General features: G+C 43.4%; 1 protein-coding gene across 10 annotated transcripts in view; it reads right to left on the bottom strand.

Annotated features, from left to right (window-relative positions):
• Positions 1 to 16,825, bottom strand: part of SIPA1L2 (signal induced proliferation associated 1 like 2) — a 231,930-nt gene that overhangs the window by 9,812 nt on the left and 205,293 nt on the right. For 6 of the 10 annotated variants that reach the window (XM_043925427.1, XM_043925426.1, XM_043925431.1 and 3 more), the window contains 2 exons: positions 12,062 to 12,136; positions 9,215 to 9,346 (listed from right to left, as the gene is read on the bottom strand). The exons of 1 other annotated variant lie outside the window; for it this stretch is intronic. In XM_043925427.1, coding sequence (XP_043781362.1) covers positions 9,215 to 9,346; positions 12,062 to 12,136 — 207 coding nt within the window. The remainder of the gene's footprint in view (positions 1 to 9,214; positions 9,347 to 12,061; positions 12,137 to 16,825) is intronic. 3 more of the 10 variants (XM_043925432.1, XM_043925434.1, XM_043925435.1) reach the window with 1 other exon arrangement.

Below are 16,825 nucleotides of genomic sequence, written 5' to 3'. Positions count from 1 at the left end.
TGGTGTCTGATAAATGAGTTAATTCTGCACATGCTAGTAGCTCACACATCCGCTTGCAATAATTACCACCAGTGGGGAAGAGCTGAAACCCCGAGGGGAGGAAAGGCCTGCAGGGAGCTGTGTGGGACTGACATCCAGTCTCTGATCACCACTTTATAACGCTGCCTTTAATGCTTCATTCCACTTAAGACAACATCATCCACTTAACAAATGCCCAAGAACACACCAATTGGCCACCCCTGATACTATGACAAATGAGAACTACCTTAAATCCTAGGACTTTTAAAAAGACTCCACTCTCCTTCTCCTGTTTCATTGTCGGACCCACAGCCAGCTTTACTAGTTGGGTTTGTTCACCTGACCATACTGGGGGGATGGGATCTCTCTATATCATTTGGTCCCTCTCTACCCTACATTGTCCTTTCACTTCATACATAAAGGAAGTGAAAAGCATGCAAAGGTGACAGATGATGGTCTCAGTGTATAATAACATTGATGAGAGGTGCTGTGTAGGAGTTCTGATGGGCAGAGGTCACATCTCACCCCTTTCCCTGAAAACAAAACAACCGCCCACATGGCAGCAAGCCAGGACTGGGACTCAGCCAGTTTTCAAACTATCACAGGAGAAGGGAGTGGCAGCCGTGGACCCTGGTGAGAAAAGCATTCTGCACTTGACTCACCTTCTCTCTCACAAGTTTATGAAGCTCTCAATTTTTAGACACTGGTTTTGGAGCAGAGTTGCATAACCCATCTATTCACTTATTAATTAATGTTTAACCATGCTGCATAGCATTTCTGTATTGAACGCTTTCTATTCTTTTGAATCATTGCCCGTAAGCAAGTTCTCAGGAGTGAGATTTCTGGTCAAAGAGTAGGTACATTTTCTGGCTCTAGTTATATGCTGTCATACTGCTTGAACACAAAGATGGATTGTTTTATAATCTTTGTAACGATACCAGCTGAGAGTGTTGTTCATAACTATCCAGAACTGCTGTGTGGTTTTTCATACTCGCAAGGTAGCTCATTATTGTCTACATTTGCATGTGTGGCTGAACACTTTTCAAGTCCTTACTTATTGTGTGATCCTTCTTTTGGACCATGTGTCATATGCGTTGACCATTTGTTTCTCAGGCATTTGATATTTTTTTGGGTTCATGTTCCTTCATTCACTGGAGACACTTAGGTTTCACCTGTCAAATTTATTACAAATCTTACCCATGTTCCCCAGTTCCCCCTTTAATGTTCTCTTCCAGGTTCATAAAAGATTTAAATACTTTTGTCTGGTCCCATTACATTTTGTATGTTCTCTCAAAAATCCATAGTTATGGTACTGGCATGCTTCTAAAACATCAATCTTTGTCTTTACCTTTTCTAGAATCAACTTTTCCAATTCCTAAATCCAAATGGAGTATGGAAATCCCACCCCACTCCCATTTAACTCTTAAATATACACAGATTTTGGTCTAGGCTCTTTTTTTTTTTCCCTTCAAAAGGACTAATTTCTATTTTTTGAATCATTACTATGTTGTTTTAATTATGACTGACTTACAGTAAACTTTTATTGTTGACCATTATTCATCTATTTTCCAAATGGATGCAAGTATCCTACAGATATTTGAACTGAAATGGTACAAAACCTGTGAATTGACTCAGGAAAGGCTCTCATCTTTCCTGTGTGCTTCTATCCATTCCTATCCTTCCATATATCAGGACTTTTCAAAGTGCCCAGCGCTTTCTCTCCTTATGATTCCAACGATGGGTAAACTCCCAAGGAATTTATTCTGATCTTGCTAAGGTGTCCTTTATGACTGCTACGTGGATGGCTGCACGTGCCACTCCTGACACCAGGAGGAAGAGCCTACTTCCATCCTGGGATCTGGGCTGGCCTTGGACTTCCCCTACCCAATAGGATGTGGTGGATACAATGCTCTGGGTCTTGAAACATCCATATCTGCTGCTTATGCTCTCCTGACTCCTTAAGTCACACGTGAAGAAGTACAATTACTTTGCTGGAGACAAGGCTCCAGCCAGATCCCAGTGTTCCAGGTACAGGCCTATAAGAGGAGTCACCTTAATGCTCCAGACCCAGTTGAGCTCCAGCTGCATACAGCTGCATGACTGACATCAACGGAAGAACCAGGAAACAGAAGAACCACTCAGCTGAGCCTGGCCAACCCACGGAATCACGAGACATAACAAACTACAGTCTTCAGCCATAAATCTTAGGGTGGTTTGTTATACAGAAATAGATAGCTGAAAAAAAAAAAATAAATAAAAAAAAATAAAAAGAAATCCTGATCTAACCAGCAAAAAAAAAACAAAACAAAACAAAAAAAAAACAATAAAAAGAAATCCTGATCTAACCAGCAAAAACAAAACAAAACAAAACAAAAAAAAACAATAAAAAGAAATCCTGATCTAACCAGCAAAAAAAAAAAAATAAAAAAAATAAAAAGAAATCCTGATCTAACCAGCAAAAAAAAAAAAAATAAAATAAAAAGAAATCCTGATCTAACCAGCAAAAAAAAAAAAAAATAATAAAAAGAAATAGATAACTGAAAATGCTAACAATGCTTTGAAATGAGGCTTATAAAAATATGAAATATATTTTAGAATACCTACTTTATAATATCTAATAATTTCTTTTTGATTTATATTTTCTAGATATAGAATTATACATGCAAATATTTCCTTACTTTCAAAATTTATTCTTTTGAATACTAGATTCCAGTACAAAATTAAAGGACATGATCTCTGAGGATAACCTTGTTTAGTCTCTAGACTTAAGTGATACACTTTAAACATTAAAAAAATTTTTCCCATTAAGTGTTATTTCATATAGTATTATATAACTATATTCAATATCCTGTAATATTATATAAGGGAAAGGAGTATGAAAAGAAAAAATAAATATTTATACACACATTTGTATATATAATATATATTTCTGAATCACTTTGTTGTACAGCTGAAAGTAACATAACATTGTAAATCAACTATACTTGAACCTTTAAAAGTAATATGGAATAAAGTTGATATTCTTCATCAGGGTTTGAAAGTATCTCTCAATTTTTAATTTTTATTAGAAATAGGTTTAATTCTATTATACATATCCTTTCTGAGAAATTGATATGACAACTTTTAATGACTTCATCTATTATAACTTATTATAACTAAAGGTTTTCTTTTATTAAGCCAGCTAACTTCTTGCTAATAACAATGAATATTTTTTCAATTTATGACTGAGCTTCGTCTAAGCTGTCTCACATCAACATTAATGACTAAGATTGTCTTACAATTTTTCTTTTCTATGTGCTATGATAAATCCTATTATGCAATGAGGCTGCTAATACATTTCAAGAAAAATTTATGCAAGGGCATTATCACTCTTTGAAACTTTGAAAATAATTAACTGTAAACGTTAGTTTTGGGTGATATTTGGGATTTGGAAATATTCTTGCATAATTTTTTCAATGCCCTCCACACTCTGACTTCTACTTACTGTTTCTCATGCTCTTTCCCCCCAACTTTCTTGCAGGAAATATCCAATTATCTTATTCATCAGATTTATTCCTACATAGGAATAAAGTGACATTCCTTAATCATGTTATCATCTCTCATGTATTCAATACTAATCTCCTTCCTCATTTCTAATTTTGTTCATTTATGTGTTCATTTTCTGAACCAATTTATACTGGCTTACCAATATTCAAAGAAAAAATGATCATTAATTAAATTTACAAACTGCACAGAAATTTCAATTGCAAGTTTTTTTAAGAAAATCATTTGATTTCTTTCCTTTTTTTTTTTTTTGTTTTCTTTCACAACCTCTGTAGAATGTTTTTGAAGTACAGTTACTTAATTTTCACTTTGTTTTTCCATTTAAATATGTTTCTGAAGCAGTTCTTCTGTTTAAGGCCTACTCCCTGCTGTAGTCCAAAGACTTTACTAGGCAAGCTCTTCTTCATCTTCACTTACTAGAAAAGAAAAAGATACTCTTACCACAGTCCTAATTCTTCCTAGCACAATTGTGGTAGGTTGCTTCAGTCATGTTCAACTCTCTGCAACCCTATGAACTGTAGCCTGCCAGGCTCCTCTGTCCATGGGGTTCTCCAGGCAAGAATACTGGCATGGGGAGCCATTCCCTTCTCCAGGGGATCTTCCTGACCCAGGGATTGAACCCATGTCTCCTGCATCTCCTGATCTGCGGGTAGATTCTTTACCTGCCAAGCTACCTGGGGAGCACAATTATCACTAGACTAATATTTAGAACTGTCTGAATTGTTAAAGTTTTTGGTTTATGTTTTGCTCCTATTTTCTGACTTAATTCCCATTTCACGCCTGTGGAGGGAAGTGTGGGGAAATGCACCTCCTCTTAGTGACCCCCTGGGGAAGCTGTGGACAGGATGCTTGGAGAATCTGTATTCCTCCAACACTGTGTATGTTATCGTATGTTATCGTCTGTGTACCCGGAGAGTACCCTGTGTACCTGGAGAGTTCACACATGCTTAAGCAACCAAGACTGGGGCTGATTACCTTGGTACTGCTGCTGTATTCTTTTTTTTTTTTTTCATATTTGATAGAAACTTTTTCCTTGGTTACAAAACCCAAGCCCATATACAAAATTAGGAACACTTTTAGAAGCTTCTTTTGAATGACTGTTTTAGTCCCTTTTAACTGAGTTTAAAAAAAATAAAAACAAAGCAAGTTTTCAATACCAATTTGAAAACTGAGAAGTTCAGGAATATACTTAGTTTCCTTTTATCTACAAAATGGTGCAATTCCAATTCCAACCGACAAGGTCACAACAGATTGGATCAGGCCAATGTATAGGTTCTTTTGCATTGTGCTGTGCTGTGCTTAGTCACTCAGTCGTGTCTGATTCTTTGGGACCCCATGGACTGTAGCTCGCCAGGTTCTTCTGTCCATGGGGATTCTCTAGGGAAGAATACTGGAGTGGGTTGTCAAGCCTTCTTCCAGGGGATCTTCCCAAACCAGGGACTGAACCCAGGTTTCCCGCATTACAGGCGGATTCTTTACCATCTGAACCACTAAGAAAGACCATGAACACTGGAGTAGGCAGCCTATCACTTCTCCAGGGGATCTTCCCAACCCAGGATGGAACCGGGGTCTCCTGCGTTGCAGGTGGATTCTTTGCCAGCTGGGCCACCAGGGAAGCCCACGTCTGCACTACTTGAAGATAACGTTCACTTACGTGAGTTCTCACTTACAACACCAAAGGAAATAGGAATCGGCACAGGATAGTAAAATCAGATTCTTAAACCCATGTGTCTAGTGTCAATTTTAGCTCTTAGATGAAGGGCAACACATCACGTGTTGAGGCATGGGACATAAATGAGGCCGAACAGCAGGGAAGACTCACGCCTGCTAGGGATAAATGGCACTATGGCACTATACAAGGCTCATGGTATCTCAACCCAATGGATACATTCCGTTTTTTAAAGCCTGTCTTCAAACGGGCTGACTAATCATGTGTGGGCCCAGACGTTTTCCAGAGGGGTCTGAGCTCAGTAAGGCATCTTGAACTGCCTTGATTACTTTGAAATGATTAAATAGGCACATGGGGGCTTTCTGAATTATCTTTTCTTCATGATGTTGAGTCTAGCTCAGGAACAGCTTTGACAATTGGTATAGAAAGATAAAAGTCACAAGCAGGGCAACTGGTCATCCTGGTAAAGACCTCTCTTTTTAAAGTGCTGAGGGCTGCCTATGCTCACATCAGTGCTATTCATGACAACTGAGATGGAACATAAATATCCATCAACAGATGAATGGATAAAGCAGATACGGTACATATACACAATGGAATATTACTCAGCCATAAAAAAGAATGAAATAACGCCATGTGCAGCAACGCAGATGGACCTAGAGATTATCATACTAAGTAAAGTAAGTCAGAAAGAGAAAGACAAATATATGGAATCACTTATATATGGAATCTAAAATATGACAAAATGAACTTATCTATGAAACAGAAACAGACAGACATAGAGAACAGACTAGGAATTGCCAAAGTCGGGGGAAGGTTAGGGGAGGGATGGACTGGGAGGCTGGGGTTAGCAGATGCAAACTATATTATAGATAGGATGGATAAAACACAGGCCCTGCTGCACAGAGCAGAGAACTATAAACCACAATGGACAAAAAGAACATGAGAAAGCATGTATGTATATGCATATAACCGAATCACTTTGCTATATAGCAGAAATTAATATAACATTCTAAATCAACTATACTTCAATAAAACTAATTAATAAAAAATAAGTGGTTAAGGGGATGGATCACATCTGGTCACCACCATGTCCACTTACATCACAGTGGAGCTGACACTGATACAAAAGAATCTGAGTAGCCAAATTTTTTAATCTTCCTGAGCTGACTGTCGTCTCAAGATGGCATACTACCCTATGGATTGGCACCGAAAAGTGACTAGAACTTTTAAACATGACCTCAACTCCCTCCATATTTTCTGGAGAATGTTGTTTGGAAAGTCCAGAAAGGGCAGGGAACCAAAGTCCGCTCCCTGAGCAAACAGCATCCCAGATTTTATCTGTCCCACTTAGGCACCCCTGCCCTGAGTCACTGGGAGCTGGGATGTCCCTGCTTTCTCCTCCCTTCCTGACAGTGCCAATGCCCAGCTGGCCTCGAACATCAGCTCAGAAACACCCTGATGAAAGGGATGTGAGGGTAGGGCTGAGAGGAGCTTGCCAGGTCTCTGGAAAGGTTTTCATTTCATAGAAGAGCAGGCTGAAGCCCAGCACAAGTATGTACCTCAGAGGACTGGTGACCAACCTTCAGTGTTGCAATAAAGCACGTAGCTGAGTGACTTGTCCTAAGGCCTGCAGCCCAGCAGTAGGGCTGTGATTACAACCACAGTCCACAGATGGATAATCCAGCCACTGCTGTCTGTGCCACTGTGCTATCTGGACCTCCCACCCACAGCCCAGCTCCCTAGAAAGTCCCACTTCATAAGAGTGATTTTATTCTGCAGAGGTAGAAGGGAACCCAGCAAAGACACAAACAAGGGTGGAGACAGACATGAAGTGACATATGTATATACACATGGTGGTGGTGGTTTAGTCGCTAAGTTGTGTCCATGTGTCCAACTCTTACGACCCCATGGACTGTAGCCCACCGGGCTCCTCTGTCCATGGAATTCTCCAGGCAAGAATACTGGAGTGGGTTGCCATGCCCTTCTCCAGGGGATCTCTCTGACTCAGAAATGGAATCTGCCTCTCCTGCATTGGCAGGTATATTCTTCACCGCTGAGCCACGAGGGATTTCCATATATTCCCACACACATACTGTTGTAAATCAGAATAAAGAATACAAAATACAAAAGGATCTCAGAGGTTAAAATCTACGCCATGAGCTGAAACAGCTCAAAAGTGCAGGGAGCCTGTACATCTTATACCTACTGGCTCCTCTGTACTAGCTCTCCTCATCTGGTTACCTTGCTGTGTGCTTGATAAATAAAGATAAGATTAATTTAAGAAACAGTTTTCCCTTAAGAAACTCATCACTCAACAAGAAGTGACAGAGATGTGAATAATGCAGAACAGAGTGGTATGTACTATGCAAATATTTATGCGGTGGGGGAACAGAGAAGACAGAAGAGAAGTTCTTAGATTCTCACTGGGCAGTGAGACAAGTGTACACAGAATATGCTAGAGAAAATGCAGCTCTCTCCTGTCTAGGCTGCTCTGGACAGAGGTGAGACCTGTCATGCCTTCTGGGGCTCTGTCACACCAGGCTAGTCTTGGGAGCCTGAGAAATAACTAGAGCTTTCATAGTCCTCTCTAACCAACTTCTGGTTGAGAGAAATATTTCTCTGCGTTACCAAGCAGACAGGAGCATTCTCAAGTTTTCACACGAAACAACTACTTTGTAAATCCAAATGCAAACTCCACCAAGTACTTGGCAGGTCCAAAACAGCTGTCCTCTCTCCATCAAGGGAGCAGGTGTTTTGCAGGAATTTCTTCCTAACAGTTTCCTCCTCCCATCTATCAGAGCTAAACGTCCCAGAGCCCGGATTAACTCACTTTCTTTCTAGACACCCCCCTAAAAGGTGCTTAGGACCAGAGGCACTGATCCCAGCTGATGAGTGAAACTGACGAGCAGGGCAGCTTGTTAAGAGAGGCAGTCGGGGCGGCAGACTCCACCTGAAGCAGCCTGACTGCAAAGTGCACCTGTCCCTCCTAGGAAAAGAATGTGGATTCCTTTCCTGAAGCCTGCATATCACAGGTGATGAGGACTGACTACCCGAGCAGGCAGCGAAAGGGTGGGGGTTGAGAAGAGCTGATCAGGTGGCCCTGCCCCTCTTTGGGGTTGGGGGTGGTGGCAGCAAACACTGTTGCTATAACTCAGACACACAGGAGATCCCCAGACCGGGCCCCAGAATGGCCTGCCCTCTGTGGATCCTGCTTGTTACCCAGGAGCCAAGGCCGTAGTCATGGAAAGCGTTTGGCAACAAATGGAAGAAAGTCAGGAACCCTGTCACTCGGGGCCCCTGGGTCCACACGTAAGGTCCTGAGGATGCCTGGGAGACAGGCATGGCCCCTGTCTGTGGCCCCTTTAGGTTGGAGAAAAAAACGTGCTTGCTATGGAGCAGCTTCCCCTCTGAAATTCACAGAAATATTCACCAGAGATGGTGGAAGGCAGTGAGGCAGTCAGAGGGCCCCAGAGATCAGCCAGCCCAGCACTGTCCCCGACCACAGGGTTAGAGGGGGAAGCCAGGGCCAGACAGGGAGAGACTTGCTGGGTCAAGAAGGCCCCACCAGAGTCTGCATGGACTCTGAGCCACTGGACTCCCAGGCCTGTGCCTGTCCTGCCAAACTGGGCAGCCTGGACCTCTGCGGGGCCTACCCATCCTGTCTCACCTCATCATGCTGGGCGGAAAGACACCGTCTGTGTCCCAGGTCATCACCTTGACCTTCCAGGTAAGAAAACAGAGGTGGAAAAGGAAAAGTGGCTCATGCCAGACCACAGCTGGTACCTGACCTGGCAGCAGGTTTGGGGTCCCTTTGCCTAGGGCTCACTTCATCACATGCCTGGGTCTCCCTAAGGAAATGCCCCAAGTCTCAGCCCAAGCCACTCCCTGGTTTCCCTCCTGGAAGATGTGCAGAGCATCCAAAGACTAACCCAGATGACCCCTGCATTGCCATCCCCAGCCCCGGAGGCTGAATGTCTTTACCTTCAAATGCTCGGGCAGCATCCACGAGGTGGGTCCAATCTAACCCTGTGGCCGTGTCTGGGAGGGGCATCAGGCCAGGATCTGCACACTTGGACTTATCCGATAAGGACCCATCGGAGAACCAGAACTCATCTAGACAGAAAAAAACCCAGAGCGTCAGTCAGATAGCAGTGTGGGTCCTGGCTGGGCCTTCAGAAGGGCCCAGGGGGGTTCTGGTCCCAGGAGAGAAACAGACATCCCACCGCTGTCTGTTCAAAAGCCACAACTGCAAGGCTCACTCAGGGGTCACCAATAGGCAGGGGCCAGGGCAAGATCAGGGCTGAGGCCCCCACGAACCAGAAAAGCAGAGGTGAGCTCCTCCTGGGTGGGCTCCTCTGGAGGATACTACCTGGGTCTGACCACCCTGAGGATCACTTCCTGTTCTCCTCTGGATGACTTCCCCATGGGAAGAGTGTTGCAAGCCTCTGCTGTAAAACAGTCTGGTACAATCTCTCTTGTACGTTTTGCCATGTAGAAAAATGGTTACTGAATTTCGCTTCTGAGTTAATGAGATGGTCTGATCAGTGGCTAAACCAGAACCCACTCCCCATCCTGCACTGAGTATTTGCTAGTCTTCTGTACAAAGACACCTTGTACACTTCTTCTCCTAAACTCTCATCACAGGACGTGAAGTGCTTACGTCACTAGTCATACTGGCTGTTAAGAAGTCATTATGCATCTGCAGACACATTTCCCAAAGGCTAGAGCTTCTCTAACACGCCTTTTCTGGACCTGCCCAGAACCATGGCACACAGCTGCTCATGGACACATCTGACTAATTAGACCAATCAAAATAATGACCACCTGGCTGTCTGAGCCTGCAATTAAGTTATGGAGGGGCTGTAATTAACCAAGTGCACCTGTAATTTCCGCTCCCACATCCTATGGGGTGGCTGTGAAATGCTGGCATCTGGACCAGGATGGAGAGAGCCTGGGATTTGCCCTTGAAAGACACTAACAGTCCCTCTCCTGCACCTTCCACATGAGCTCTTAGCCTACTTCAAGCAGCTTCAGTTTAAAGTGAAGCCACTCTGCTGTTAATACCACCCCACTCAGAGGTGAAACCATCACCCCTCCACTTATTGCTTTTAAAGATCTTTTGGATGTGGGCCATGTTTTAGAAGTCTTAATTGAGTTTGTTACAATATCGCTTCTGTTGTATGTTCTGGTTTTTTGGCTGTGAGGCATGTGGGATCTTCACTCCCCAACCAGGGATGGAACCCATGCCCTCTGTATTGAGAGGTGAAGACTCAACCACTGGACTGCTAGGGAAGCCCTGCCCCCTCCATTTTGAAGGGAACCCAGTGACAGGGACTTTATCAAGGTCACTCCTGCCCCCCTCCCCCTCCACTTTCTTGTGCTTTAAACTATAAACCCTTCCAGCATGTTCTCTGCATGAGGTTCTCTGTCCTTGTCTGCTCCTATCCTGATGGCCCTTCTGAACCCAGGGAGGCACCAAAGGGCAGAGGCTGGACTAACTCCACCCAGGTCCCATCCTTACCCAGAGTTTAAGGTTCAACCCCCCAGGGAGAAAGATCAGGAAGCCTGGGGACCTTCAGTCATTTGCCAATCACTTCCTTTATCTCAAAGATAGCAGCTAAAACAGGTTTTCTGCACCAAGTGTAAAAAAATTATTTGACTTGGTGGCAATTACTCTTGCCACTGATTTCCCTGCAGCTGAGTCTGTCAGGGATACACACACACACATACATATACACGCACACACACATATATATATTTGCATGCATGTGGTGGCTCTGGGAAGGGTGCCCCAGGGCTGGCTGGAACCCAGCGTGCATGAGGCACCCCCTCACCCCCTGCCTCTCCTCCCCTCACTGGAGAGGAAAACATCAGGGAGTGAAAAATTATTCAGGTGAATGAGCATTTCTACAGAAAGTATACTCTCTTGGTCACGTTCGTTTTGCTAAGAAATGTCAACTTGAGGATTTTCTTTGCCTTTGTAAAGAAACAGTCCTTCACCTGAGCTTTTCGCATCTTAGAGCCTAAAATCAAACCCAATACACATTCTGTGTGCTGCATGCTTTCTCCTCGGTGCCACCAGACGATGCCGACCGGCTGTAACACGGGGGTCCCCAACCTCCAGGATCGAATGCCTGGTGACTTGAGGTGGAGCTGATGTAACAATAATAGAACACAGTGCACAGTAAATGTAACATGCTAGAATCATCCTGAAACCATCCACCCATACCCCCTGCCACTGGTCTGTGGAAAAACTGTCTTCCCTGAAATCGGTCCCTGGTGCCCAAAAGGCTGGGGCCTGCTGTTCTAACAGGAGCCAGGCAGAAAGGAAAAAACAGCAGAGACAGGAACAGGGGCCAGTGCAGGGAGACAGCAGTGCTGGGCTAGAGTCCATCATACCCTCGTCCTGTCCCTACCGCTCCATGGGCTCAAAGAGCATCTCTCCCAAAAGCCCAGAGGGGTACTGACAGAGGAGACCTGATCGTCCTGGGCTAAAGATTAGGCTCTGATTTTACGTGGCACAAATCTGAAGCGTGGTGGTCAGAAGCTTCTGCCCAGAGTGAGTGAGGTATGTGTGGGTGAGCAGGCCCCGCGATCCCACAGCAGGGCTCATCACAACCACAGGCAAAGCCAGGACATCCTTTGTACATTCTCCAACTCTGGTGGAGAACCAGGAAAGAAGGGATGTGTGCATGCTAAGTTGCTTCAGTAGTGTCCAACTCTTTGTGATCCTATGGACTGTAGCATGCCAGGCTCCTCGGTCCATGGGATTCTCCAGGCAAGAATACTGGAGTGGGTTGCCATGCCCCCTCCAGGGGATCTTCTTACCCAGAGAACGAACCCGCATCTCTATGCCTCCTGCATTGGCAGGCGGATTCTTTACCACTGAGCCACCAGGGAAGCCTGAAAAGCACCATACACACGGCTATATTTAAAATAATCAACAAGGACCAACTGTGAAAAATAAATAAAAATAAATATAAAAAAATATATATATAAAACAATTTTTAAAAATACCTGGTTTTTTATAATGTTTGGAAAATCATGTAATTGGGTAAGGCTTCAAACCACCAAAAGTTCTTTATAATATTTGTCACTGACGTTAGGTTCACCCTGGTGATGTTTGCTCTGGACCCGCTGTATTCCAGGTCCCGGCAGGTACCATATCACCAGCACCCAGGGGTGGAATAACCTGTAGGATGTGGGTTCTGCCTTCGAGGAGCCATCAGCGAGCAGATGAGTCCTGCAGCTGCTGCTCTGCAGTCTGGGAAGTACATGCAGGAGCCACCACAGTAGGTGTAACCAGGCTGTTCCCTGAGCTCTCCAGATGGGCAGGGCAAGGCATGACTTAGGTGCCAAAGCCTGTTGCTTCTGGGCCAGTTCTCTCAAGCCAGTGCTACTCTGGAGCCCACGCTGCTCTTCTGGCCGGCCCAGGAAAGGACCCAGCAAAGTCGCAATTTCCAAAAGACGGCTGAAGTTCAGACAGCGCTGCCTGGGTCTCTTGCTCTCTGGCCTGGACATTGATCGTGTGGCTTCCTGTTTGTTTATTCCGACCCTGAAATCTTGGGGACCATCTATTAAATCTGACTTTACTGCTATTGTTATAAATGCTGAGGAGCCTTCCTGACAGCATTTCCTGGTGGTCAAATAGCTGTGGTTTCACAATTACTCTCCAGAAACCGAAGGCTGCTCATTACAGGGGAGACTGAGAACATTTGAAATAGAGAAAGAAATGCCACATGGAGTCAGAGAACACCCTGCCTCTAATGTCCGTGGACACTGTCTGCGGGGCAAGCGAAAGGCACGCACGCTGAGTCTCCTGCTGGGGTCTATGGCATCTTGAGTGGCTACTAAATTAGAAGGCAATTATTGATTTCTTTTACTTCTATTAAATCTTCCCCATGCCTTTTAAACTTCAAGGATCATCCTTTGTGAGGGGCGTAGGTGTCACAACTATAGGATCTTGGAACACACAGAACCTAATACTCTTCTTATTTTCCAAAATTTAAGAATTCTTATTTGTCTTCCTACCTATGAAGATTTCTACTATTCCCTGGAGGGTTTTATAAATCACATAAAAAATCACGAGTTCTCTTTAAACATGCTCTGAACCTGCCAACGCTTGGGACTACACTGAGTGAAGCCAGGTAAGCATGTGATCTAGAAGGGGAAAGATGCTATGAGCACCTTTCGGTAGCTTTGGTCTTGGGACCTGTGAACTCTGTGTCAAAATTTCCCCCTTTGTTTTCCTATCTGGGCCACTAAAGGAATTTTACTCTGAAACCAGTGATGGAAACAAAGGCCCTAAATGTAATGCAGAAACATCTCAGATGTTATACAATTGTTTGAGCAAGTCATTTTTTTGTACCTGCAAGTTGAAGACAGAATGATATAGCACATTCAGGGTCCTCCCCACCTAGGAAATATATATGAATTGTGACATGAATCACACCTAAAATGTGCCTATTAAGCGTCCTCTGTCTCCCAAGGCTGGATTAAGATCCTGGTCTCAGGAGAAGAAAGATTCTGAGACAGGCCCAATTTTGAGACATGGAGAAGCTAAAGCTATCAGGAGAAGCCTGTGACTGGTAATTACATGGAGAAAAGGGGTAGCAATGAGGTCTCAAGAGATTCACTGTGAAAAGATGGACTTGCCAACCCTCCCTCGCACTGTCCTTGGTCCAAATTAGGAACAGATCCAAACGAGTCTCTATGAGCAGAAGGTCAGATGCTTGCAGGAATAATGATGGTAAACTTCAGAACACATGTGCCTTCTGCGTATTCTAACTCCACCTCTGTTACTATTTAAATATCTGGTGCTACCTGCTCTGGCAGCACTAACCTAACTTCCAGTCTAAGACATGAAGCTAAGTCTCTGAAACTAAGAGAAACACCTAGGCAACCCCAAGTAGTCCTTGTTTCTCGCTCAAGACGTCTGCTGGGCACAAGATTTCATGTGTCCACTCTATTTTGTTCCAGGGTCAGCCTGTTGGAACCACTCTCAGAGTGAGATCTGCTTACTGGGGCTCGGCTGAGTGATCAGAAATCACAGAAAGCAAAGGATGATGGACATCTGCCTTGAGTAGACACAACAGAGATAACCACACAGGTCATCCCACACTGGGGTATCCAGGGGGAGTCAGGGGTCCCAGGGGGTAAGCATCTTCCCAAAGACGACCAGGTCCTTAGAGCTGAACCTCTTGGTGGGAAGGAAGGAGAGAATCACAAGCTTTTGGGGGAAGACATACTAATTCAAATTACTCCCAGCTACCTTATTGACATTTTGTCATTCTATTCATTAAACTGACAGAATTTTTTTCTGAGTAGGTTGTTAAGTTTAGAAATTGGAGGAATCACATGCCCTGATGGTTTAATGGTAAAGAAGCCGCCTGCCAATGCAGGAGACATGGGTTAGATCTCTGGATCTGGAAGATCCCCTGGAGAAGGAAATGGCTACCCACTCCAGTGTTCTTGCCTGGGAAATCCCATGGACAGAGGAGCCTGGTGGGCTTTAGTCCATGAGGTCACAAAGAGTTGGACACAACTTAGCAGCTAAGAAACAACAACAACATGGCCAGATAAGATTTCACTTGAGAAGAGCAAACAGCATGGCCATTCTTACTGCTTTTCCTAGAGGAGCAGACCATGGATTCAAGTCAGGCAGTTTTAAACTTGGGTAGCGAACATCTCTCCTGCCTGCTTTCAACTGCGCCTTTGAGCATAGTAAAATAAAAATACAGTTCTTTAGTAGGTAAGTGGATAACTAAATCGGCATATCTAGACAATAGAACAGTAGTCAGCACTAAAAGGAAGTGAGCTATCAGGCCATGGAAAGCCATGGAGGGACACTGAATGCATTTTACTAAATGAAATACTAAAGAAGCCAATCTGGAAAGTCTATCTCCTGCATGGTCCCAACTATACGACAATCTGGAAAGGATACAACTATGGAGACATAAAATGACCAGTGATTACCAGGAGTTAGGAGACAGGGATGAACAGGGCGAGCACAAAGGAATTTAAAGGAGATGAAAATATTCTGTGTTATACTATAATGGTAGATATGCGTCGTCATGCATTTGTTCAAACTCATAGAATGAATGACAAGAGTGAACCCTAACGAAAACTATGTACTTTGGGTAACGAAGATGTGTTGATGTTCTGTGACGCATGCCCATGGTGAGGGGTATTGATAATGGGGAGACTGTGCCTGTGGGGGATAAGGGGTGTGTAGGTGGGAATCTATGTGCCTTCTGCTCACTTTCGCTGTGACACTAAGATGGCTCTAAGTAACTAACATTTATTAAGAACAAAAGTTAAACAAAAAAGAGAATATACAGTTGACCCTTGAGCAATGTGGTGGTTAGGTGTGTGGACTTCCCATGCAATGGAAAATCTGTGTATAACTGTATAGTTGGCCCCCATATCCGAGGTGCCACATCCCCTGATTCAACCAACCATGGCGCATACAAGACTGTGATATTTACACTGGAAAAAATTTGTGTGTAAGTGGACCCCTGCAGTTCAAATCTGTGATGTTTAACGATCAATTGTGTGTTCTCCATGTGGAAGCAAATGAATGTAAGAACTATATTAACATTTATCCCGTAGATTTCACCATCACACCTCAAGCGTTTTAAGTGAACGATATAACATTTGCAAGAAAATAGTTTTACTGGTTTCAGGAAAGCTTTTATGAGGCCATTAAAGTCATCTATTTACAAAAAAGGACAAACATTTGCAGAAATATTAGGATATTAGAATATGTCTGTCTGACCTTCATATCTTTATCAAGAAAGAGTATAAAGGTTTCTCCAGTTTGGGCAAAAGGACTTTTCATAACAAGCAGGATATTATGTTACTTAAAGAAATAGATTAAGAATTTTATGAGACCAGGTTCATTCCCAATTATGTTAAACATTAGAAAGATTATTACAGCTTTTATGTCATTTAGCTTGGGACTTACATGTGTATTATGAGATTCAAATTGGTTCTAAAGGATTCTAAAGATAATGCTTTCTATGAGGAAATTCAAACAACAACAAAAAAACCCCTGATGATGAATATATTTGATTAGATCCTCATTCTTTCTGCACAACAGAAATTAACTATGAACAAAGAAAATGAAGCTAACTAATGTTAAAAAAAAATCACCCTTCAATACTGACACGTTAATAAGGAACTAACACTACATAAAAAGGAAAGATTTTAGGATCTGAAGGAAAATCATTTAGAAAGTATCTAGCCAACCCATGGCTAATATATTAAGAGTGAACTGGACACACAGAATCTAAGTGATGGGACTTGGACCCACATATCCTGATGCCCAGGAGCCACCTTCACCATCACCATCAACAGGTCTTAAAGATTAGGAAGCAGCAGACATAGAAGGAAAGGAAATCAACCTTCCTCCCTGCATGCTGACCACCAGGAAATCTGCCCTGTGTCACCATTTTCTCTTTATAAAATCGAGTTTTAGACATTTTTTCTTTACAGACATAATAGCCCAGTTATAGTAGAGAGGCTAGTTTTTTCCCCAATAAAAATGTTTAATTTTCAATTTTCTGCAAAATTGGCAGTAGTGCTTAACTT

Source organism: Cervus elaphus, chromosome 15 (genome assembly GCF_910594005.1).
Source record: "Cervus elaphus chromosome 15, mCerEla1.1, whole genome shotgun sequence".
NCBI classification, from domain to species: Eukaryota; Metazoa; Chordata; class Mammalia; order Artiodactyla; family Cervidae; genus Cervus; species Cervus elaphus.
This window is presented reverse-complemented; position numbering and strand designations above follow the sequence as displayed.